Here is a 26,726-nt window from a genome sequence, read left to right as displayed (position 1 = left end):
CTCTTCATGCATGGTCCACATCCCAGTTGCATCACATGTAGTATTTGAATATAGACCAGTACTAGTGGACTCTACCATACGGGCCACATCTTTAAAGGCAGACTGGGCTGGCACATCAACTTCACTACACTATGATTTATCTCAATATCTTGACATATACAATGGAAGCAGTAACCATTTACCACTGAACTGTATCATTGTGTCTAGATGTTGGTCGCATTGATCAAATCTTGTCAAATGGAGGTCTGCAGGGTCTAGAGGGGCTGCAAAGTGTCATTGTGGGTTGGATGACATGTCAGCACTTTCCATTTTTCCTGTTCTGCTTTAAACAATGTACCTTGAGCAGACCAATGATAGCTCCTATTCTGCCATTGTATGAACATACACATGTCCATGCTTTTGTCACTGAACACCAGGCATTAACACTGCAGGAGCACCCTGAAAACACACACTCATACGGAGACACATTCACTCATAGCACTGACAGATGTTTGGCTGGTCTCACTGAAACAAGAAATTGCTCCTTTGGGATAAAACCCATCTTTACATTGATCCTACATTTGTACTGCAGTGACTGATATGGTAGGTTTGAATTGTTTGCTACGCTACGGCAGCCAATTCAAAAGTCCTGAAAAAAAAACCCCAGTTTAGCAGAGTGTACTATCATGGAAATGTAATATTTAACCTTATTCTACGAATTGTTTAATATTGTGTTTTAGTTATGTTTCACAACATTACACTATGCTCAGGTTACATAAAATGACACACACTATGGAGTTAATTTTGTCTATTCATTAAAATACAAAGACATTTTGAATCACAAACCAGCCAAAATAAACTGCAACCCACACTTACAATCTCTCAAAATATGAAAAACAGCTACTATGTGAAATGCAAAGAAATGTGATTGGCATCTAAAATCACAGCTTGTCTTGCCTGTATTTTGGTTTGCCTTTCTCAGTTTTTGTTTGCAACTCAGTTTTTCATTTGTACAACATAACATATGCCAGTTTATCAGACCAATAGAAGAGAAGCAGAGAGAATTCCCATCCCTGGAACTTTTGTCCATTTACTGTAATGACCAAACTCAGAAAAACGTATAAGCATAAAGACAAACTGAGAAGTGCAAAGGAAAAAATGTGAATCGCAACCAAAAACGAGAAATGCAAACCAAAATACAGGCGATGCAAGCTGTGATTTTGATGTACGTGATGTACGTGATTTTTGATGCAATCATGTACGTACATGTGTGTTTTTGTCCTTGTGTTGATTCTACGCCAATTTAAAGAAAATACATGTAAAGAGCTTCTCTGTAACATTATTTGACACCATATCAGATGTGTCCAGTGTAACCAGGGGATTAGTCACTGCAACAAAGTCATTCGCCCTGTCGTAAGAGTACCATGACTGTTCAGCATTGTAATATTACAACTCTAAAGTAATTAAATACCTCACCAATATTGAAGCAGCATGTTTTTTTGGACCACTTGGGGGCAGTGTAACAAGCTGTAAAAACAACTGTCATATTAGAAACTTACAAAGTTGTTGTAGTGAATGTGTTGGCAAACTGTTGCTTATTTACACATCTGCAAAATTAGCTTCATTTGGGGTTTTGTTTATGTCTTCCTGATGAACATAAGACAAATATTAACTATCCTTTTAGCTCTGTTTGGTTGAGATATCTGGTTCTTTAGCTGTTAAATGCTACAGTGTGTTCAGGTAGTTGCTAACTTTGCCTGCTAACTTTGCCTGAAAATAGCTACCTGCTGTGACTTGAAATTTTGCAATGAGCCTGAACCAAAATAGTAAAGTTGCAGACTGGAAAACTAAAACAGTGAGCTGAATGATGCTAAAATTGCAGATTCAAGTGATGATTAAGCATTATGACTGAGCCCTTCCTATTACACATAGTAATTTCATCCTTTGTTGAAAAATATTGATTAGTGAAGCTTTAAGCTGGTTTTAATGGCAAGTTGCTAGGGCTTATATGCTTTCCTTAATTTCGCCATGATGCTGAGAGGTTTCAGGTCACATCAAAAAGGTCTTTTTAGTGGTATTAAAATTTCTCTGAACAACAAACAGCACTAACAGATGGCACATAATTTGCTAGGTGTATCAAGGTACCACTTGGCTTTTTAGTTTATCGACTTTTGAATCATCACAATGTATACACAATTTTATACATCCTCCAAATATAACAGAGAGCTATACTCTTCCCTGACAGTTCTAGTTTAAAAAAAAAAAAAAAAAAAAGCAAACTTAACTAACAAATACACAAGCGCACACAAATAATGAAGTTAGCATAAGAGTCCTGTTTAGTCCATGGAAGTCCCTACCTATGTGTAATTTAAGCCTGGAGGTGAATAATGAATCCACAGCAGAGCTGATCCAGTGTGTCACATCAGATGTAGACTGACTGCATGACACTTTGAACTGTGGAGGATGAGGAACAGTCTGAGATCATGTGGTGATGTTGGGATGTCGGTCTGCTGGGAGTAAGGACACTTACTGTGTGCAGGGCCTTGTGCATTTAACATCAGAATGAGGATAAGGTAGTAATTTAAGAAACACAGTGATAATGTCACATTAAGTTCAGAAAAATGTACACCAATCATACATAACATTAAAACCTGTTACCGCCTTTCAATATTGTGGCGGAATGATGTATCTATACAGTATATATGAATACCAGTTTGGAGTGGGTCACGATTATGTCACTCCAGTTGCGCGTGTATTGTGGTGGCAGAAGAACAGTGGAAACAAGTGAAGGGAAATGAGCGATATCTCGCCCATCTCCCTAAGTAAAAAAATGCCTTGTTTTGCTGTTGGATGTCAGAATAGGAATGAAAACAAGGCTCCTGATGTGCACGCTGTGCCTGTCCTTCCCATCCTAACATACAGCTCAACCTTAAAAAGCAGTGCGGCTGCATAGCTGCAGTACAACTCTAGCCTGTGATGATTAGCCAACATTACAGAATGAATTTGATGTAAACAATATATCTAGATAATATTCACATATGCAATGCATAGAGGGCATACTGTATTAACCCTACAGTTACAGCATGAAATAATATTTAGGCCTATAACTAGAAATAACATCTTTACATACACCTAGATAGTAGTAGCTATAGTTTGAGAGGTTAACAATGTTCTAATATGCATTAAAGAATGAAAAAGAGTTAATACCTAACCATGCAAGTGCAGTTTGCTGTCAGTATATAGTTATTTGACTTGTTTTTAATGGTCCATGTATTGTATAGCTGCATTTTATGTCCTTGCCGCTGGCTGGGCAGTATGTTGGTCCGTAGGACACAACAGTAATTTGTTAAATATCGGTATTCAAGATTCTGGACAGTACAAAAAAAAAAGAAAAATTGTATGCGTTAAGGTTTGTATGCATTGTCTTTTTCTTTCGTATAAACACTGGGTTTTTCCACAAGGTATACGAAGATGTCCGGCCACTGGAACTTTGGCCATTATGGTTGGATCCTTGACCCACTGACCTGACGCGTAGGGGTCACAAAACCTCACCTAATTTCTAAGGGTTAGTTTATTAGTCTAATACAGCCGGTCTTTTGCTGCCAAACCATTAAAATATCCATATCCCCATGCTGGAAATTTACACCTGATACCACTAACTGTCACTTTCTGCCACCAGTTTGGTTCCGCCGACAAAACATGTCATTGCTTTTTAAAAACACAAAAAAGGTCTATAGTATAGTATAGTATAGTATAGTATAGTATAGTATAGTATAGTAGAGTGTAGTATAGCACAGTATAGTATGGCATATTATAATATTGTAAATTATGGTTTGGTATTGTACTGTATGATGTAGTAAACCACTCTCGTTATGAAAATAATACCTGGTATGTATTTTTTTTTAATGTTTAATCATCTATAAAATGTCAGATAATAATCAAAAATGCCCATCACAAGTTCGGAGAGTCTAAGGTGATGCCTTCAAATTGCTTGTTTTTTTCAAACAAGTGTTCAAAATCCAGAGAAACTCGGTTTACAATCACATTTAAACAAGAAAAGCAGGGTATCCTCACATTACCTCACTTAAAGAATTTGAGATTTTGTAAGTGTATGTTTATGTGTGGGTGTGTGTGCGTGTGTGTGTGTGTGTGTGTGTGTGCGTGTGTCTCTATGTGTGTACTTGTATTGCAATACATTGTGAAGAACAGTTTGAGTTTTAGACCATAGAGTGAGGATATTTTGGGAAAGTGAGGACATTTTGGCCAGTTGTCACTTTCTGACACATCTTTAAAATGCTAGGTGAGAATTAGGTTTAAGGTTAAGGTTGGGGTAAGAGTTGGGGTTAGGCATTTATTTAGTTGTGATAGTTTAGGTCAGGGTAAGGGGCTAGGGAATTGCTTTATGTTAATGAGTGTCCTCACAAAGACAGAAGTACAAATGTGTGTGTGTCCTTGTTTCCTAACTGTCCTCAATTAGTTAACAACAGCTTTATCACTCATACTCAGGAGCCTGTTCTCACCTGTTCATAATCAAATCATATGAACACACATACCCACACATGTACACATTCAGAACTCCGTCATGATGGATGAGCAAATTTGAGTAAGGGTCAGTGAGTTTGTCTGTGGGCCATGTACTGTATTAGATCTAGCTGTGATTAAACATAAGGAGCTATTTTCTCTCTCTCTTTCTTTCTAATCTTTCTCTCTCTCTCCATTGCTCCCTTGCTCTCCAAATTTGCCCTGGCTAATTCATCATCCCAGCCCAAAACCTATTTTAGCACCAGTCATGTGTATTCTGGGATCTCTAGGGGAGACAGATGAGAGGAAGAAGCGTTGAAGAGAGGGGTCCATTCCTGAGGGGGAGTGTGACCATTGTTTAAGATTCTGTAGACCTGCTGCTGTCTTTACTTCTGTCTTCCTCTTCGTTTATTCCTTCATGTTCTCCTTACTCGCTTCCTTCCACTTCTGTCCTGTGTCTTTCCTTTACTGTTCCTCTACTCAAATCTTCTTTTCCTCCTCATTATATATTAGGCTCGTTGTTATACAGTGTGTTGGTAATCGCCACTGACATTAGGCTCAGTCTAAGGCTTAGTGCTATCATCCATTATCAAAATTTCCAGTAGTTTGGGAGATTGGATTAAATTCTCCAAAAATCCTGTCCATGTAAAACAATGAACTGAATTTGGAAAGCAAACTGTATTTTTCAGCCTGGGTATTCAACTTATTGTGGCCTTTTTAAGTATGGGTCTTGCTAACTTTGAACTCGCCATCTCCTTTGTGAATGCAGAGTCCTACAAAAAAACATATCGGAACAAGCAGCTTGAACCTCCAAAAGATTTCCAGATAACCTTAGGTTTTAAATAAATCATTTCAAAAACTTGTCTCTTAGTTCAACCAAAAGTAAACACAAAAATTAGCCACCTGGACTAGCTAATTGATTTGACTAGCTATTGAATTAACTGAAAAAAGGAATCTTCTTCTGGGGCAACTTGCTGGCTAACCAGATTAATTGCTTATTCATCTGCAGTACTAACAAATATTCATTACTTATTGTTTCATTTATAGCATGATTCTTTTTCAGTAGATATTACAAAAATGATTTGTAGAACCTGCTTGTTTGTCATTTGCCACAGCCTGTGCAGATTACGCAACTAATCTGATTAGCTGCCAAACCTGCCTTAGCTGCCTTTTTTCGGTCAGACTGAGACTAGCATTTGGAATTGTGAATGTAAATTTTTTTATTATATTAAATTATTTTTATTACTTTTTATTTCTGATTAATCTGTCAGTTATACTCTCTATTCATCACTGCATTCAAATGCAGCTGAAATGCTTTCTGTGTAAACAGACAGCATCAAAAATCCTAATCCTTCTCAGAATCATAACTTAGTCAAGAGTGAACAGGCAGACGTGATACGAATGATCATATTCATACTTTGTGAATAATAAATCTGCATAGAAATTATAGAAAGATTCTCCTTATAACTCCAGAACTTCCCCAGAATCATCCCATTTTAAGTTTTCTTCTGTGTCAAAGTAATCCACTGAGAGTTGTCTGTACATCCATGGATACACTGCAAACAGGAACTCCTAATAGCATGTTCAGCATATGTCTAATGGTGCCAACATGCAAGCAGATATTGGCTAAAAGAATGGGGTTCAAGGTGCAGTCCTCAGTCTAACTCCAGGGGTAACATTATACTTCCTGCTTATTGTATAGGGACTGTATTTCAAAAAATAGGATAGGGTAAAAGTCTTGTTTTGTCCAACCAATAGTACAAAACCCAAAGCTGATACACAATAATATAAAACAGAGAAACACAGAAAATACCCACTTTAAAGAAACTGGAACCATCAAATGTTTGGCTTTTTGGTTTGAAAATGACTCAAATGATTAATTTGAATGAAAATAGATGGTGGTTTATCTTCTGTCTATTGACTGTGCGATTAATTGACTAATTGTTTCAGGTCGGTTTCAGAGTCTGCACTTCCTGAATATCTGCAACAGAGGTGGTGAGTGCAAAGTTGGAATGAGCCATAGTCCAAATAGACATAACCATGAGAATAAGACCTAGATTGAGAAATACCTCAATTTTCCTTTAATTACGCACATTATTATTCAATTTCAGTTCAATTCAATTCAATTTTATTTATATGGTGCCAAATCATAACAGAGGTTATTTCAGGGCTTTCATATAGAGCAGGTCTAGACCGTACTCTTTAGAGTTATATTAAGAGACCCAACATTCCCAAATGAGCAAACACTTGGCGACAGTGGCAAGGAAAAACTCTACCTTTAACAGGTAGAAACCTTGAACAGAACCCGGCACTTGGTGGGCGGCCTTCTGCTTCGACCGGTTGGGTTGATTGAGAAAGAGAGGGGAAGATAGAATGGGGGGGGGTAGCACAATGCAGGTTCACCATAAAGATGTATAATAATAATAATAATAATACAAAAACTAATCATTATAATAATAAGGCTAATAATAAGATTATACTAATAATAAGATTAATAATAATAATTATAATAATCAGACTAAATATAAGAATAAAAAAAATTTAAGCAGTACAGGTTGAGCAGGATCATGGGGGCAGTAGGTGCTTTGCAGTCACAGATCCAGACTCTGTAGCTGCAGAGGTAGATATACCTGCAGAAAGCAACAGGAGGAGAGAGGAGAGAGATGAGAAAGCACAAAACTATGGGAGAGAGAAGAAGCCTAGTTAGTACCAAGCATCGATGCCATATGAATGCATACAGATGGAGAGGGTGAGAAGGAGACTCAGTGCATAATGAGAAGTCCCCTGGCAATTTAGGCCTAGAGCAGAATAAGTAGGGGATGGTTCAACACAAGCCTGAGCCAGCCCTAACTATAAGCTTTGTCAAAAAAGAAAGTTTTAAGCCTAATCTTAAACGTGGAGAGGGTGTCTGCCTCCTGGACCCAAACTGGAAGAAGGTTCTAGAGTAGAGGAGCCTGATGACTGAAAGCTCTGCCTCCAATTCTATTTTTTGCAGACCCTAGGAACCACAAGTAAGCCTGCGGTTCTGGGAGCGCAGTGTTCTAGTGAGGTAATAGTGTACTGTGAGCTCTTTCAAATATGATGGTGCCTTACCATTAAGGGTGTTGTAGGTGAGGAGAAGGATTTTAAATTCTATTCTGGATTTTACAGGGAGCCAATGCAGTGATGCTAACACAGGAGAAATATGATATCTTTCCTGTTTCCTTTCAGTACTTGCGCTGCACTATTCGGGATCAACTGGAGAGTATTAGAGACTATTAGAGACTTGTTGGGACAGCCTGATAATAAGGAATTACAGTAATTCAGCCTAGAAGTAACAAGAGGACTGACTAGTTTTTCTGCATCTTTTGAGACAGGATGTAACCAATTATTGCAACATTATGTAAGTGACAAAAGGCAGTCCTTGAAGTTTGTTTTCTACGGGAGTAAAAGACATATCCTGATCATAGATAACTCAGTTTCTTAATGGTTGGGCTTGAGGCAAGGGCACTGTCATGTAGAGTAACTATATCATTAGATAATGTGTTTCTGAGCTGTTGGGTTCAAGTACAATAACTTCAGTTTTGTCTGAGTTTAACAGCATCCAGGTCTTTGACAAGTACAATTGGATGTTGTCTGCATAAGAATGGAAGTTTATGGAATGGAGTGTTTACTAATGATATTGCCAAAAAGAAGAACATATAAGGAGAATAGAACTGGTCTGAGCACAGAATCGTGTGGAACTATGTGACTAACTTTTGAGTACATGGAGGATTTATCGTTAATGTAAATAAACTGAAATTGATCTGATAAATAAGACTTAAACCATTTTAGAGCGGTTCCTTTAATGCCAATTAAATGTTTTAGTTTCTGTAATATAAAGTGAAGGTCAATAGTGTATGCCTGGATACACTTAAACTCTTATTTATTATGACTTTAACGATCACAATCACTGGTTCGTTTGCTCAGCCAAGCACAGTCTTGGCATAGTCAGATTTTCATATAGGTTTTTAAATTCATGTCCCACTGCTGTCTCAAGGTGACCTGTAGACCCCCCCACTACATATGGAAAAGCACTCTAAAACTTCTCATCAAGCATTTGATTGAAGAGCTTGGCAAAGACCTCCTATATCTCTCATCGGTCCCCTATATTCTATCTTTCTTTACAGCGGAGTCCCTCCCTGTACATTAGAAATGAAACACGCCTGCTATTTCCCCCAAGGCCACAAGTGTGACAATATAAGTTTTCACAGCTGAGAATTATTATGCAGTGAAATCTAGGTTAGTGGCTGTAGATTGAAATTAAGGTTATATGTTCTCTTGCGGAAATGTAAACCAGGTTCAAACAAACATTTGAGCAAAAATAGCCATTAAGATATTTATTTTGTTGTTAAATCGAATTTCAAGGTCAGATTTGGGACACTTGTAGTGCTATTGAACAAATTACAGCAATATAGTATAATTACCTTAATTCAGACTAGACTTAATGTTGCACTTTTCTGAAGCACCAGTTGCTCTGAGAGCTTAGATATCTGTACATTACACCATTACATGCCATAACGAATTTATTTTTGTTAATTGAGAAAACAATCCCATCACAAGGTCCATTTATGTCTGAGCAAGATTAAGATTAAAATGACCATAAATATTACTGGCGTACCAGTATATTTTGAGACAAGGAGTCCTCTGCAATGCTAGAAGCTATTTCACTTTGTCAGTAGAAATAGCAGTGCTTTGAGCTAAATGCTAATGTCAGCATGCAAAAATGATGCTAACCACATTAAGATAATACACTGATGTTGAGCAGATAGATGTTTACCATGGTTGACATGTTATTTTTGAATAATAATGTTTGCTTATTAACAGTAAATACAGCTGAGGCTGTTGGTAATTTCATTAGTTTGTAGGTAGAGTGTTTGGTCATAAACCTAAGTTTTGACCTGAACTTAAGTAGTTATCGAGATATTTTACTGTGAACCAAAAATGTCAGCCTCATGGTGGCGCTACAGTAAGAGCCAGGGGATTGCTAAAGTCATTAGGATACATCCTCTGGGAACCATGAATGTCTCTACCAAAGTTTGAGCCAATTTACTTAGCATATGTTGACATATTTTACTGGGTAAATGAAAACTATGAATATCTGCACAAAATATTATGGCCATCTATTCAACATTTGTCAAGATATTTCAGCCTGGACTAAAGTGGTGAACAACCAGCAGATGTTGAAACAAAAGTTGTGTTTCATTTCTAATGTAGAGGGGGGGAATCCTCTGTATAAAAAGGTAGAATGTAAAGGACCGATGAAAGGTATAGCAGGTATTTTCCAAGCTCATCAATCAAATGGTTAAACAATAAAAAAGAAAAAAAAAAAGAATATCAAATCATATGTATTGGATACCTAACTGGGCATTACCTGTGCAGAGTGGGAGTTAAGGAACATGAAGCACCTTCTTTGAAGTAGAAATGCCTGTGTTTTCACTTAGTCCAAGATAAGAAGCCACTGGTGTTTGGATACAAAGTCAGTTTTCACCTCATTTTTTTTTGTTATTGAATCAACAGGCTGTCAATGAAATAGTTAGACTGACAATGAGCAGTGACTCTGTCAGACAGACTGACTTCCAAACTAACCAGGAGGTCCAGTTCCTTTAACTTTAATACTCTTTTCTCTGTACATTCCAATTTTTATTTAAGTTGAGACATTTTCAACTGTATTGTTGATGCCTTTAAATTCAGTATCTTTTTATGTTATAAAATGCAACAGAATAGCAACATTCACCACATTTGGTTTGTATAACTCTTGAACCATATCCAGCAATTTTAATTTCAAAAGATAAACATAAAAATTTTCTCTTGGCAAAGATATGCCCACAAACCTCTAATATGTTTTGGTATATCATATCTCACCCCCTAAAAACAATGAAAGTACAATTTTAAACTTGTGTGTTTCATCTTCAAATTCTCTGAGTGGCTCTTGTTGGCTGATAATGACACAGTCCGATGTGTAATTGAGCTCTCCTGCAGCTATTAGCCTGCAGGGCCCTTTGTTCCACTGAACAATGCAAACACAATCACAGTGCTATTCACCTGCACTTAGCAGGGCCAGAGGAACCCATTATGCTTTTAATTACTCAGATCAGATTAATCGCACTCTCAGATGACTCAGAATGAAATTTAACCATCTGTGTGTTTGTATGTGTGTGTGTGTGTGTGTGTGTCTCTGTGGTTGTGTATGTGAGAAACAGTTGAGGAGAAACTTATCATGGTAGACATCGGAAAAGCCATTCCTTCTGAAAAGACAAATATGCTGAGGATATTCATCTCCGTACTGGAAAGATAATAAGAGAAACTGTCTCCTTATCTGCATCTCATTCTTCACTCAGAGAACTCACTGTTTAATAGGCAGTCTGACTGCCAGAAGCTGTCCTATTTAAGTCTGGCTGATTATAAGTTTGTTTCCAATTGGCATAGATATTGTGTCTTATGTTTTAAAGCCAGGAGAATAACTTTGGGATGACTGAGGCATTCAGAAGTTCATGAGAATGTCTTGGCTGTCCAACTACTTTTTAGACCCGGTTGACTCCAATTAACAGGTGCACTAGAAATTATGTTTATAGTGTTGTGAAGTGGAAGGAGCCATTTTTTTTAACTTTAGAAAGTCTGTGAGTCTCTGGGTTCCTGAAAATTAAGCTCTAACCAAGGAGTCTAAACCAATTGCAAGTCAGAAGGTACCTCAAACCTTTAAAGCATCTAGTTGCTGAGTCCCTCCAAAGGTTTTCTTAGGATAGCGGGTGGTTATAGTTTTATCTGGTGAAGTAAATGTTTGTCAGATTTTTGTTTAGAGGTCTTGGAGTCAAAGACGATCTTGACCTACTGTCAAACTAAACACGGGTAAGAACCCAGGCTCACCGGCTTGGAGCTCGGCATGGAATGTGAGCTGCCTAGTGGGCCAATTTGGTAAGCATAACTGATTTCTCACTAACTGAAGTCCTCCAACTTAAATGACAAAATATGTTGTTTGTAACAGCCCTATAGAATGACAGATGGAAGTGTTTTCTGATTTGACCCCCCATTTCACTGATGAAAAATAAATCTTTGACATCTTTGGTTAAGGTTTATTTAGGTTTAAGCCAAAAAAAAAAAATGGGTTATCGTTAGGGTAAGGTTACTTAGTTTTAGGAAAAATACATAGTTTTGTTGACCAATCCATCCACCCCAGCCTCCCTTGCAGAAGAAGGCAGCCAGAGGCCTGAATCAGATCTGTGACAACCTCAGAATTTGTTGTTGCAATGGCAACAAAAAAGCTGCACCATGGTTGCTAAATTCATTAAACATTGATCTAGAATAATAAAATGAATTGATTTAAAATACTGAATTTTTTAGCAGGTTTCTACAAATTAACAGTTTATCATGCCTTGTTTATCAGTGCCTTCCAGAGTGACTCATATGGCTGCCACAAAAAATATTCATTTGAGTGTTTTCTGATCTGCCAGTGATATGGTTAAGGTGTGGTTATCTTTGGGCAACCAACAATACTTAAGTAAGGTTAGCAGAAGATGTTGGATAAGATTAAGGAAACCCATGTTGACTGTTGCCACGATATCCACCTATATCTCCGATATCAAAGTCAGACATTTTGAAAATTTTCTAACAAAATCAAACTCTTTCGAACTTTGCTTGTGAGAGACAAAAACAAGAGATCACTTACCAGGAAAACATGGATTTTTAAGTATTTGAACAAATGACCAATGCTATGGTTTTTCTGTTAAGAATGGTTTCCTACATAGGATAACCTGTAGCTTCACACCAAGCAGAAGTTTAAGTGTAATGATTTGCTGTTTCATAACAAAATGTTCCTTTGGAGGTGCTGTTGACTTCTGTCCTTAAATTGTCATGATCATGGCTTGCACCTTTTACTTTTGTACTTCAAGAAGCAGATACACTATATAAGCTACAGTAGTTCGCAGACTAGCCCTGTGAGTAGTCACCAAGATTCCAGCACCACCTATTTTGTGTAAGAAGCTCAGAGCAGAAGGCACTTTATTCTTTAATCTCACATTTTACTCAAGACAATGTAAGATGTATTAGTCCACAAAGACATGTTCATGTACTTGCACGGAACATGTTATTATATTACACTACACATACACTTCCCCTCGTTCCATTTTTGGACAATTTAGGCAAATACACCCTGATTACATAACTCTTTGTCTGAAGTCATTTCTGCACTGGAGAGACAATTTGTACTGAAATGTGTGTGTGTGTCAGATCTCTACACATAAAACATTTCCACAGTGATAATCCTCCTCTCTACCACACTCACGCTTCCTTTTTTCTGCTCTGAAACTCATGCATTATTTGGTCTGTGTTGCTGTTTTGCAGTGTGGAAGAAGAAAACTCATGCAGCGAGCCTCTGTAGAGAGGAAGTGAAAATCTCTTAAGTACTGGACCTGGATATTTCTTGTATCATGAGTTTTCGATTGATGCAAAGAACATGACAATTATGTAATACATTCAGACACTGTGACATGACTGACATCATGTTGACATCATGTTGGTTATTGTATGTGACAAGTACTGTATACTGTTTGAGTTGCTCATGCAAAGAGACATGGATCTGCTGTGGGCCAGAGAGAAAAAGCAGATCTAGTTCATTTGTCTGCGGGAAAGGTCAGAAAAGTCAAATTAGAACAGAAACAGAATCACAGTAAAGATGATTCGATATACCTCATGTGTTGCTTCTTCTTTGGTTAAAGACTTTGTCATTGGCTGTATTATATACGATGAGCCTTTATTGGACCTTTTTATTACACGAACATATAAGATTTTGGATTTGGTGTCCTCTTTCTCTCTCCTTTTCTCAAGTATATTTCCTGTCTTATTAAGTGCATTGCAGAAGTCTGTTGTTAGCATGTAGCCGAATATGACTAAATTACTTATTAATGAACAGATGCATTTGAATTTTACCAGTAATATTCTTTTTTTCCATCTAAGTTGACCTTACCTTCAATTGACACAAATTGTCTCAAATTTACATTCTTACAGGTCTTACACATTTAAAAACTTTGAGCACTTTCTCATAGAGCACCTGTGTACCAATTTTCACGTCATTAGCATGTACAGTCTGTGAGACATTGATGATTTAACGCACTCGCCCATAGACCAACGTAAAAAAAAAAATTGATTAAAAAATGAATAACTAATAAATTACACCATTATTATGGCTTACATATGCTCAACATTTTAGAAGTGGATCTATGTTTCCAACTGTAAGCTGGTGCAAATAGTAGCAATTTGTTGATTGATATTTTTACCATAGCTCCTCTATTTGCAAAAGTTCATGACATTTTACAGACATAATTGTTGACCCAGGCTGTCGGGTGACCCAAATGTGGATTGAATTAGATGAAAAATGCAAGATTTACAGCAGTTTGCATGTATTTGGACACAAGTTTGTTAACCATTTATAGACATGTGATATGATATGTTCTAAATTTGAAGATTGGATGAAATATGTAGAATAGGATGTGGAAAATTTGTTTAGTGGATTAATCAAAATTTTTATGGCACAAATGGGTGCGGCCTACATCAATCTTTTCAGCATCATCCCCTGATTCCACACACGCAAGAATTTTTCTTCTATACGTAAAGGTTGCCAAGATATTAGCCACAATGTTAATTGCTACATTTATGCTAATACACTAGAACATGGTTGTGCTATTGCCACCATTCTTTACTATGTAAAGTACTTTAGCATGGGACTGCTGTCTACCAGGTTTCATATCTTTAGCATTTATAGTGTTTGAGATTTTCATCATTTTATGCACACTCTCATAGACTGCCATAATTCATAATTAATATAGTTGTCAGTGTTTCCCATTAACTACTAATTTGACTGTAGTAGCGCTAACATTAACTGCCAAATATTGATTGAATATTAATAAGATTTTAAGCATTTGTAATAACAAATGCTTAAAATCTTATTTCATTGTAGAGCTGCATGCAGCACATTGTTTTGATCATCCCCTCCTTTCCCCACTCTTGCTCTCTCTCTCTGTCTCACAAACACATTGACAACCGACCTGTCTATATAGTCGGGTTGGCCATCGGGGAGCACCGGGAGAAATCCCGCTGCATCAGTGGGCTGGTGGACTGTCAAAAAATCCATAAAGTTTTTACCGTCCCTGTCTGTTTCTTTTTTGGCCCTCTCTGTGTGCCTGTCATTCTGAGTACCAACAACAACAAGCACAGGATTTCACTAACAAGGGCCTCAGTAACAACAACATCAGAGGCTTCTCTTAGCCCCCCTGCCAGAGCCGCATCTTCAGACAGAAAGAGAGATGAGAGTGAGAAATCGTTTGAGATGACAGCAACCTTACAGACTCACAGCAGGTGTGGCATCTGACAGTGTCAGCTAATGAGACCATTAACAAGCAGTCTTGTTCAGTAAGCAACAATTCCTGAAACCCTCTGATTGGCTTTGCATATATTGATCTAATATTTGGGCATACTGTAAATTATACCCATACACATAATCTAACACATTGGTATATATAAGTATACACATGAATAAATACATTGTATATATATGTGTATTTTTATGTGTATATATGTATGTATATATATATATATACATATACATACATACACATATATATGTACAGAGGTACTATCAAGTATACAGTACATGCCCTCTGGAAAGTCCTCTTTAACATCTGCATGGACATTTATTAAAATACGAGAGACCATGTTATTCTAACCACCCATACCCATATTGATTTATTGATGGGCAATCACACAGCTAAGCTTAGCTTGCGCATATGTGTGTCTGAGAGAGTGAGGTGTGTGACATGCAGTTCACACCAGTGCAGACTGAGCTTATGCTACTTTTGCTCTGAGAAATTGGGTGATAACGTTGTTTTTTCTGCAACAGGCAGCTGTTTTTAGGGGAAAAGCTCTAAAAAGCTGTTTACCACTACCTGCTCAGCAACGACAGACATACACAGTTAAGAAACCAGCTTGTGAACATAGTGGAGCATTTGCCTCAGGAGCTGGTAGAGACCAAAAACAGAGCTAAAAGAGAGGGACGATTTGACCGACATTTGTCAGGTGGACACAAATACCACTCCAAATGAATCATCATGTTGATGATGGCAAGCTTTTCACCTGCCTTAGTATTGCCATTCAGAACAGGTACAGTGTAAACACTTTTGCCTTAAGACGCATGTGGACACTAGTTTGTTTTAAGCATACTGAACCCTTCAGGCTCTCAGCACACAATCAGCTGTATGAGCTGTTCATACTGCAAAGTGGGGCACAGAGCTCCAATGCTTCAGTCTTGCAAAGATCATGGAATGATTATAAGGTGGGGTTATTGAGTTCTGGAAACCTCTGATCATCAGTGAATGAGTATTCTGCAAAATGTGTTAAAAGTATCAAAACTAAAAGTACTCATTCTTAAAAACTGGCAGTGACTGATTATATGACAGTCATAAATTGCTGATAGCGATGCATTACTGTGTAAGCAGCATTTCAATAGTGTAGCTGCTTGAGGTGTAGCTAGTTTGAAGTCCTTTATATAGAGCTAGTTTAGTCCAGTGGTTCTAGCCTAAGGGTGGGCCCCTCCAAAGGGACACCAGATAAATCTGAGGGGTTGTGAGATAAAGTTCTACACAAATCTGTTTCCGGTTTTTGGACTTTTTACTAATCACAGATTTTGCGTGACATTGGAGATATTGAACACATTGGAACTTGAACATTTATCTAAATAAAACCATGTAAGAAGTTTAGAGGAGAAAAGGCTTTTTGTTGGAACTGCTCACAACTCAGAGACAACTGAAACCTGACAAAGGTACACAACCACACACACTGCATTATTATAAGAGGTTACAAGACAAAATCTTTAACAATGTGTAGTATTTTATAAAATTACCATGTATTTTGTATGTAAAATCTTAATCTGTAGAGTAATCAGCCGTCAGATAAATATGGTGGAGTAAAAAGTACAAATTTCCTTCTGAAATGTAATAAAGTAGATTAAAGATAAAGAAGTATAAAGTAGCATAAAATGGAAATACTCAAAAAGGTATATGTACTTTTTACTTGTACAAGTAATTGAATTAAGTACAGTCCTTGAGGAAATGTAATTAGTGAGTTTCTACCACTGCAGACATCTCCTTGGTTGTGAATGGGGGCGATACGCAACCCGCAAGGTGTTATTACCAGAAGTCTCAACATCTTCGCTCTGTCCATAAGAAAACAATGGTTCCCAACATCACAAGGCAATTCATCTGCTGATTGTGTATAGGGGCACTAGGGAAATCAGACAAAATAATCCATTACTGATTTCTCTGTAGTGTCTTAAAGTTGGAATGATATTACATCAGTCATTGTCATTCACTTGTGCTAGTAACTCATTGATGGTGTGTTGAGGTGTCATCTCCATGTCCATCTCTCACATTACTTCAACATTCAACATGCTTATGAAAGTCCATCTGTGGAGTTTTAACACACAGCTTCGCTCTTCTCACATGCACTCTAATAGACAAAAGACACAGCTTATTCCACTCTGACATGTAAGCTTCAGTTAGTAGATGAATAGTAAATTTACTTGTTCAAATGATTAATAATTTATTAGTTAGATAATTATAGGGCTGCAACTAACGATTATTTTCATGATTGGTTTCTTGATCAGTCGATTCATTATTGGTCCATAAAATGTAAGAAAATAATAAAAAAATCACATTACAATTTTCTAAAGCTCAATGTAATGTCGCAAAGTTCTTGTTTTTTCTAACCCGAAGAAATTCACTTTACTATCACATAAGAAAAAGAAAATCCTCACATTTGAGGAGCAGGAACCTGCAAATTTTGATTATGGGTTCCTAACTTCAGCTGATGAATTTAGTTTTGCTACGCATGCGGTGCTTAGCATTAGCTGTCTCTCTGTGTGTTGGGCTAATAGAGTTGAATATTCTCAAAACATTTGTGAAGTTGAGAGACAAACTAAAACGGAGGATCATATCAGTTACTGTATGATTAAGCATTATCATGCCCAATAGTCAGTACTATTTACCTTAGACACACAAATGACTCTGTTGCTAATTCTCTCATCACATAGTGTGTAATGACCTGATAAGTAAGTCCTCTGTACCCATTCCCATTAGATCAGCCTCTTTTGATTAGCACAGGTGAATAAAATGCACTGCCAATATAATGAGTAATGTAATTATGCATGCACAGTGTATGTATGAATATCTGTGTATGTATAATGCATGTATTGTATAATACATACAAAACAGTAACCTAGTTATTGTATGTCCTAGGATGAGGAGCCAAGGATGCTGGTATCACGGGTACCATCTTATGCTCACCGTATAGTATGAGCCTCTTGCTCATGGCCTGATTCTTTTCTCTTTAGGGACAGGGTTGTAGTTTGAACTCACTAGGGTACACACACAATCGCACGCCCACACATGCACACACACACACACACACACACACACACACACACACACACACACACACACACACACACACACACACACACACACACACACATATGCATACATTGAATCACACAGCAGAGACCAGTGATGGCCCTGCACACACATACACAAATGCATACACACATCACACATACTACACATAGAAACATACATAGACCTCACATACACTTAGAGCTTTCTTCATAGACAGAAGAAGGTGTTACACACATACATACTTACATGCATATAGGCATGCACATGCCTGCCAAGGGACGCTAATGAAGATAAAGTAGCTAATTAAGCATGACAGTGAGAACAATAGGCAGGCATGTTATGTGACGTTATGCGGTTGGCTTAAACCTATTGAAGTAGGACTTTGGCCAATATAGAACACTGTGTTAGTGAGAGAGAGACAAAAAAAGTGACAGAGAGAGACAGAGGTGGACACACACACGTATATATATACTGCTGGCCTAACTCTATGATGTAGGTGATTTGTATCTTGGCTGACTCCATACTGTCTGAAATTACAGCAACATACACAAACATTCATTCACTTAGTATTTAGTCACCTTTCTCTTTGTATCCTCTCTCTTTTTCTTTCAGTGGGTATAAAGCTGCACTAATCAATATTTTTATATGAACAATGGATCAAATGACTGCGTAATGTGAAAGGAGTTGCTCATAGTGACAAACCTGCAGAGAATTAGCACCAGCTCTGGGGTTCCCCTTAGCTCTATGGATCATTTTAGTGTTTTACTGTTTTAGTTCAGTCTCATTGTTACCGTATTTGTTCAGACGTGGCACTAGGAAATCTAATAGTGTCAAGTGCTCAGCAAATTTAATGTAAATCCAACTGTTGGTCTTTAGTATCCTGTGTTGACCTAACGATGGCACTACAGGGAAGCATGGACATTTACATAATAGAAAGGTTTTCATTCTCTGAGGAGCATGAATGTGTTCAGTAAATTTAAAGGACTTGCTCCGACCAAAGTGTTGGCAGTCCCACTTTTCAGTAAGAGAAGCTAAACCAAGTTATCAAACAGACATTGCCATGCTCATGACCCACTGCAGTGCAAAAATATACAACAAATTAAAAAAATTGACTAAATATACTATGATCTTTTAACAGATTAGTGTTGATCACAAGCTTTCCCAGCAGAGGAGGAAAAATGCTCAATTCTGCAAATTGTGCATTAGCATGGCTCGAAGCTATTCACAGGCAGATATGCATATAAAGATCTCTCTCCTACAATAAAGATTCCTTGGCTGCTGAGATGAGTGTCTTTACCTGTGTGACTGACAGAGTTGCACAGCACATCTACTAGCATGTGCTTGTAGTTTGGTTAGTCATTGTTGTGTGTGTCTGTGCATGTGCGTGAGTTGCTCGGTGTTATGTCATGCACCTCCCCCCACCCCCATCCAGCATCTTATCTATTACATCAAGTCACCATAGTAACTTTGGCAGTGGTGATGTGTTCTGGTTCACTGGACCTCCAGCCACCTAAAACACTCACCAAGGTCTGTCTTTCTGCGTTCACTGTTGATTGTTGCCTGTGTGCACGTGTGTGTGTGTGCAGTGTAATGGAGCAAAGACATACACACAGACAGAGCACATAGTAAGAGGGCAAACGACGTCACAGCTGTATAGTAGCTTTGGCACTGATGCAGCTTGGCAGATTTCAGCCTTTGGTTCTCTTTGTAGAATTACACACACCGTAAGCAAGTGTACTGCACAGCTGTGCATAATGCTTTTCTAATGTGAATTGCACATTCATTTTGCAGCGCATGTTAAAGTGTCTGTTCATGTACCTCTAGTTGTACCTACTCATAACGATGGTTTCAGTTTATTTTACACGATTTTGAGATATGTGTCTGAGATTTCTGCCTACAATACAATGGAGGGGAATTGATTTTTTTTTATGATGCTCATAGCATTGAAAACTTAAGTAACACTTTATAATACAGCCCATGATTTACAGTGTGATTTAGTTTCTCGAATCAGGTACCCATAAAATAGTCACTGGTTCCTACTGGTACTTAAATTTAGGTACAGTGGAAGAAAAAACACAGGGGGTCCTGGGAATTTTAGGGGAAAGTAGAAATAAATGATACTTTTTTGTAAATACTGGTTACCTTTGGGTTAGAGTACAAGAAACAAAACTGAAATCTACTGCAATCTGGGAAAAAATTGTGATAAAAATGTTTTTCTTACTGTATAATTAAAGAGTAAAAAGGGGAAAACAGCCACACATTATATTACAGCCCAAATACCTGGTTCTTACTTTGTGATGTAAAATAATTGTTTTAGCTTAACTTATTAGTATATATTATGTAGATGTGTAGGAAAAAATACAGTATAAAAACGGGCATTAAAAATATTACTGGTGTGCCTTTAGTAGACAGTTATAGCCATACTAGAGGACTTTATTTTCATGTCCTATGCTCCCTTTTATGACGTGGAATAAAGACAACCTAAGAAATGGGACTGTACTTTTGAAAATTTGTTCCTAGCAGATGTGTTTGTCCAGCACTGTAGTAGCTCATGACAGGCATGCTGGAGTAGAAAAATGTACCTTTGTCAAGTACACAGCTATGGGAGGCTTCTATTGTTGTCTGAAGAGGAACTATTGAAATAATGTAATAATATAATGTACAGATGTTGGTGGATCAAACATGGCTAATCTTAAATGTTTAAGGAGGAACCTAGTCATAATTATTCTAATTATTTTGATTACACAGTAAGAATAAGGTATATAGGCTGTAATATCCATAATGCGAGGCTTTTTTCGCCTTTTTAAACTTTAATTACACATTAAGAAAAAGGTTGTAAACACTATTTTTCCCAAACTTGGTATCTAGTATTTCCAAAAGTATTTTCCTCTAAAATACCCAGTTGTTTCTTTCTTGTTCCCCATAGTTATGTTTTCCTCTACTGTACTTAGATTTAAGTACCCGTAGGAACCAGTAAGGGTTTTACTGGTACCCGATTAATACAGAGAAATTACAAGGTAATTCCCAGGCTGTAATACAAACTTTGACCAAAAATTACAGTACATTTAAATAATTTAACAGCAACACATATAGAAACAGTGCCCCTTTTCAAGGAGCACACCCTTGTTGTTTTGTGTTTTTTTAATTAAGAGTGAGCAATTAGAATTAAAAATCCTCCATCACAGTATATTTTTCTTTCTTTGCAGCACCAGAATGTTTAAGAAACTGTTAATTGATAAAATCACCATATCACCATAAAGCAGTTCTACTCATTGATCAGCACTGATCAGTCATGAGATGAGTGACGTCTCAGAAGGGTCATTTTAATTTTATAGACAGTAGTCAAATGAATAATGGATAAAAAAGCAATACAACAATAAATAAAAAGAAGTAGTCTTTGAGGTCTAGTAGCGCGACAGAGGAGTTCTTTGTTTATAAATATAGCCAAGCATTTTGCTATTTATGGAAGCCCCGCTGTGCTCTGCACCTAAGTCAGGGCCCATTGCATAGTGGGAGAGGAGATGGGTCGTGGTGGGGTGCTTGAAGATGCTGTGACCTATAGAGTATTTTTAAGAGTAGGTCCCCATTTGTTTGTCTTGTGCTCAAGGCTGCTCAGGCACATGGGTGACACTGCTAGTGGTTTCACACTATTCCACTGATTTACAGGCGGGAGTAATGCAACAACAAACGCAAAAATGCCCTAGCTAAGGCAGGGGAGAAGACTGCTAGCTAGTAAACAGGAATGTAAAGAATGCAGGTTTCAAAATGTTCAAAAAATCATCTTTGCAAATGTTTTATGAGGAATGTTATGTAATTAAACACATTTATTAGACCTCAAGAATACAAAAGTGTTATGGTGAGAAACACGGAATATAAACAGAAACTTTTGTTTGTTTACAGGAAAACTCCACAGGGCACGTTAATGCTAACATCACTCCTCTCATAGAAAGTAGCAAGAAAAGCCAGAAACCAAAGGACATCCCTATCCCATTTGTAGCTAGTAACAGGCCAGATTTACATTTTTTGTTTGTTAGAAAGTCCAGTGGCTGATGAATACAAGACCGTATAGTGGGTATAGAAAAGAATCACCCCCTTCCAAAATTCTTTCAGCCTTATTTACTCAATAACACTTACAACATCCAGGTGAAAGAAAAAAAATAGCAACAATTCCAAAAAAAAATTAAAACATGAAGAACTCCAAGAACTTAACTTGTAAGCTCTCTGGATCATATAATAAGGCTTCCACCTGTGATCAGTTGTAATGATCGTGATTAGCTCAAAATAAAAGCTGCTATTCCTAGAGCATTCCAGTGCTTAGTGGTGCAACTGCAAGCAAACAATTTACTATGAGTGGCAAAGCACTTTCAAAAGAGTTCAGAGATAAAAGTTTGGTAAAGTACAAGTCAGGAGATGGGTACAAAAAGATTTCAAAAGTTTTATCTATCCAACAGTTAAATCCTTAATTAAGAAGTGGACATAATTTTGGTACTCCCATGATCCCCTGGATCAGGCTGTACCTCCGAATTGGATGACAGAGTGAGAAGGAAACTGGTCAGCACGGCTGCAAAGACCAATGGCAACTTTGAGAGAGTTACAGGACTTTATGGCACAAAGTGGTCATTGTGTGCATGTGACAACAATACCAAAAGTGAGCAAGACGAAAACCATTCCTCAAGAAAGGCCACTTTAAGTCTTGCTTGAGCTTGGTCTCAGAATCTTCAAGATGCTTTTTAGCAAAGTGGAAAAAGGTGCTATGGTCAGATGAGACTAAAATTTCCGTCTTTGGCCTCAATGACAAACGATACATTCGGCGGAAAAACAATGCAGCTCACTGGGGGAATGTGCAGTTCTGGGGTTATGTTCAGAATGTTCAAGATTGGAAGAAAGTTAACCTTTCAACATGACAGTAACCCACAGCACACAGCCAAATAGATGATACAGTGGAGAATCTGTATAATGACTTGAAGATGCAGTCCACCATTGCACACCATCCAGTTTGACTGAGTTTGAACAGTTCTGCAATTAAGAGTGGGCAAATATTGCTCAGTCTTGGATGTTTCCAAGTCTGTAGAGAAGTATCTAAACAGAGTCAAGGCTGTAATTAAAGCAAAAGGTGAGAGTCAGAGAGAGGCTTGGACAATAATCAGACTTCAATTTTATACTTTGTTAGCATGCAGGTCACACCAAAATCAGTGACGGCTAAGCTCACATTTTGCAAGTGATTTACTAAACTTGTATGTCCCTGTCTAAGAATAAGTAATAATAATTAATGTTGAAAAAATTAATAATATTGGATAACTATTTCCACTTAATTGGCTATTTGGGATTTTTGTGGTACTGCATATATAATAGTAATTAAAAAGTGGCACTTGAATACTGATTTGGATATCGATTACCATGGCAGTGGTCGAAGCTTCGAGGCATTCAGGTCAGCCCTTACATTTTCATGACAATTGGACAAACTCCATCTGTTCATGATGTGATATGATTGGAAGCCCTATGACAGCTGCTAAATAAAGATTGAGGTGATGTTGTTTTGTTAAATGTTTAGAACACTTTCCTCAGAGGCATGTTAACATTTAAACCTCTAAGCTTACCTGGTTTATATCATCTCTCAGTAAATATTTTGATAGTGCCCAAATCTAGTTTCTACAGAAGAAATTAATTCCACTTTATTGTTTTGTGGTGGTGCAAGAAATCTTGAATAACTAAAAACAAGGGCAAATAAAACCAAAACTATCTGCCTGGCTAGATACCAAAAAAAGTAAGTGGGAAGTTGTTTTTTTGTTATTTGGGTATACTTGCTCTTTAAGTTAAGTGTCATGTAAGGAAGCTAGGGAAAGGTACATGGATGACATTGCCTTTATTTTTTCTCAGGGATTTATATCTTGGTTGAAATGCACTAAGACTTTGTTTTGCTTTTTAGCTTAAGGATAGTTTTTGGTGTTCACAGTCATAAGCTAAACATGCTTCCAAGCACATATCCACTATAACACTGACATATTACTGCTGCTGCAGTCATCACTCCAAAGTATCATATTCTAGTTCACTGCCTTTCTGTTCTTCCATCTGCCTGTGACTTAGCTATTATCAAAGCATTGCAAATGCTTCATGTTTCTGCCTTATGATAAATATAGCTGAGCGAGGTGCTATTTATAGAAGACCTGGCGTGCTCTGCACATAAGTCAGGGCCTGTTGCATGGTGGGAGGAGATGGGTTGGAGGTTGGGCACTTGAGGATACCGTGACCCGGATGACTTAGCTGGAATGATCAGCCTCGCAGCACTCAGCGTGCTGCTGTACTAATGCCCCTGCAGGAATGCAGTGACACAAAATACATGTCTCATCTACCTTTGTTTTGTGGGGAGAGGGAAGGTTCGGAGTATTCAGGAATGTCAATTAACTCTGGAACCAAGAGCTTGTGCTTTATAGCCATAAGTCTGTTTGTGTAGCTCAGCGGACATTTCAAACATGGATCACATTATACATGTATTTTGAGAATAGAAAGACACTACCCAATGTTCATCTGTAAAACCAACAAATATAATAGATCTCTCTGTGTTATTATTTTGTTATATAAACCAACTTTCTTGAATGTGATGCACTCACTGTCTTTCACCAATCCAGCTGCCCATGGACAGATTGTCCACTAATGGTGTGCCTGGTGGTTTTTTAAGAAGAATAAGACTCAACATGCAACCATTCTAACCATTCCTTCATCTCTTCGTCTTTTTCGGACTCCCTCAGGATATCATGTTTCCAGCTCCATGGTCGTAGAGGATGCGAGGTGGGGCAGCCGTCACCTTCTACAAGAATTCTATGACAATGAGTCCAAGCTCTACTCTGAGCCTGAGAAAAACTGTACTGAACCAGGTAAGACTGCCTGAGAGGCTAAATGTGTGCTAAATGTAAAAGAATTCATGTCACAGGAGCGGGCAGCGGTGCTACGAGACACTAAGCAGTTTAAATAACCCTGTGTGTTTTTTGAAAGAAAAGGCAAAGAAATTTCTCACGATCTCCAAATGTTTTGTTGATTTTAAGATTTTTCTCAAAGACTGACAAAAACAATAACATGATTATGTCAAGAGACTTATTACTGTATGATATGTAGTTATGGACTTTGTTGGCCAGCTACGGACGGGCCAGGGTTATAGATTTGTGTATTTGAACTCATTCTAATGTTTTTATTTTTAGATTGTTTTTTTCTTTCTTAATTTTTTTTGGCATTTTGGCTTTATTGGACAGTAGAGAGTCTAGAGAGATTTAGTCAGCTAGTGTTGCTTTTTCATATTTAATACAGTTGATTGTACAGTCCTGTTAAACCAAGTAAAATGCACTTGGTACATAACTGATTCAGATCAGTTTTGGAAAGGTCTAAAGGCTCATCATTTGCGATGTACCCCAGGGAAGTGCATTGGGCCCACTTTTGTTGTTATTATGCAGTTGAGTCCCCTACAACTGTGTGCTGTTAAAATGACTTAACTGAGGAGTGGAGCTTTCAATACATTATCTTAGAGGCTTACAGACTCTTTAGTCGTGAATATACTGTGTTTATACAGATAATTCAACATTCACACCTCTACTATGGGCTGTTTTAGGGTTAGGTTAGATTATTATTTTCATTATTTAATAATCTGTTCATTTTTTGACTAATCTTATATTGTTTTGCCTATAAAATTCATAAAAAAGGACAATTGGTCATTTGCAAGTTCCTAGTGTCATTTTCCAAAGATAAAAAGATTTATATTAGTTTCTAATGATATGATACAGATGATACAGAAAAGATGAGAATCCATTCCAGTAGCTGAAAACTAATTTGTGTGTGTGTGTGTGTGTGTGTGTGTGTGTGTGTGTGTGTGTGTGTGTGTGTTATTGATAAATTACCTGAGATAAGTCACTGATTATCCCAGGTAGAAATCCTCTCTGCTCTCCTACAGACTGAATGCTGCCAGCATCGCTGTGTGTGTATCCCTGTGTATCTGCTAAGTCTCTTCCCCTACAACTGCCAAAACCTCTCATGCCTTATGTTTGTTTTCTCTGTAGGCTTGTCAGTGTGTGTGTGTGTGTGTGTGTGTGTGTGTGTGTGTGTGTGTGTGTGTGTTTTCCATGTGGAATCCTGGGGCTTCACAAGACTGACGTCCTGCCAAGCATTCTCTTGATCTTATTGTAAATACACCACCGCTATCATATGCATGCATGGACACACACATACACACATACACACACAATCCTTCTTCCTGCAGTTTGGGGATGCGATGTTGGATTGTGCAGTCTGACTGAATTTGTACGGACAACATATATTTAGACAGCACATAGTTTATAGCCTGTCTTTGTTTAATTACGCTTTGTCTCCTGAAACACTAATTACCTTAATAGGGATTATTCCTGCTTTCCTTCACTAAAAGGGGCCTCACTCGGTCTCTCTTTCTGTCGCTCCATTATCATCTGTTTAGCTCTCTCATCCCCTGAAGCGCTTGCTGTCTCCGGCGTCTCCTTTGTGGTTTTCTTTCTGATTTTCTCTCTCTGTTGTCTTTTTTTTAATAGGCACAATCATCAGTTCAATTTCAAGATCTCAAGCATTCCTGTCATGCACTGCAGAAACATGGCATGGAAACATACACACAATGAAGAGATACATGCATGTGCATCTTTGTGCATGCTACTGATGTTGTAACACGTGCATGCACATATCCATGTAAACAAATATTTAATCTCATGTGAAGCATCTAAGAGTTATCGTTCTCAAAGAAAGTGAAATTTTCAGGCAGGA

At 37.6% G+C, this 26,726-nt stretch overlaps 1 protein-coding gene across 1 annotated transcript in view; it reads left to right on the top strand.

The window, feature by feature from the left end:
• Window positions 1-26,726, top strand: part of LOC120796111 (sodium/potassium/calcium exchanger 3-like) — a 122,702-nt gene that overhangs the window by 22,823 nt on the left and 73,153 nt on the right. Inside the window, exon 2 of the mRNA XM_040138501.1 lies at window positions 24,704-24,829. Coding sequence (XP_039994435.1) covers window positions 24,704-24,829 — 126 coding nt within the window. The remainder of the gene's footprint in view (window positions 1-24,703; window positions 24,830-26,726) is intronic.

This window comes from Xiphias gladius, chromosome 11 (assembly GCF_016859285.1).
Source record: "Xiphias gladius isolate SHS-SW01 ecotype Sanya breed wild chromosome 11, ASM1685928v1, whole genome shotgun sequence".
NCBI lineage: Eukaryota > Metazoa > Chordata > Actinopteri > Istiophoriformes > Xiphiidae > Xiphias > Xiphias gladius.
This window is presented reverse-complemented; position numbering and strand designations above follow the sequence as displayed.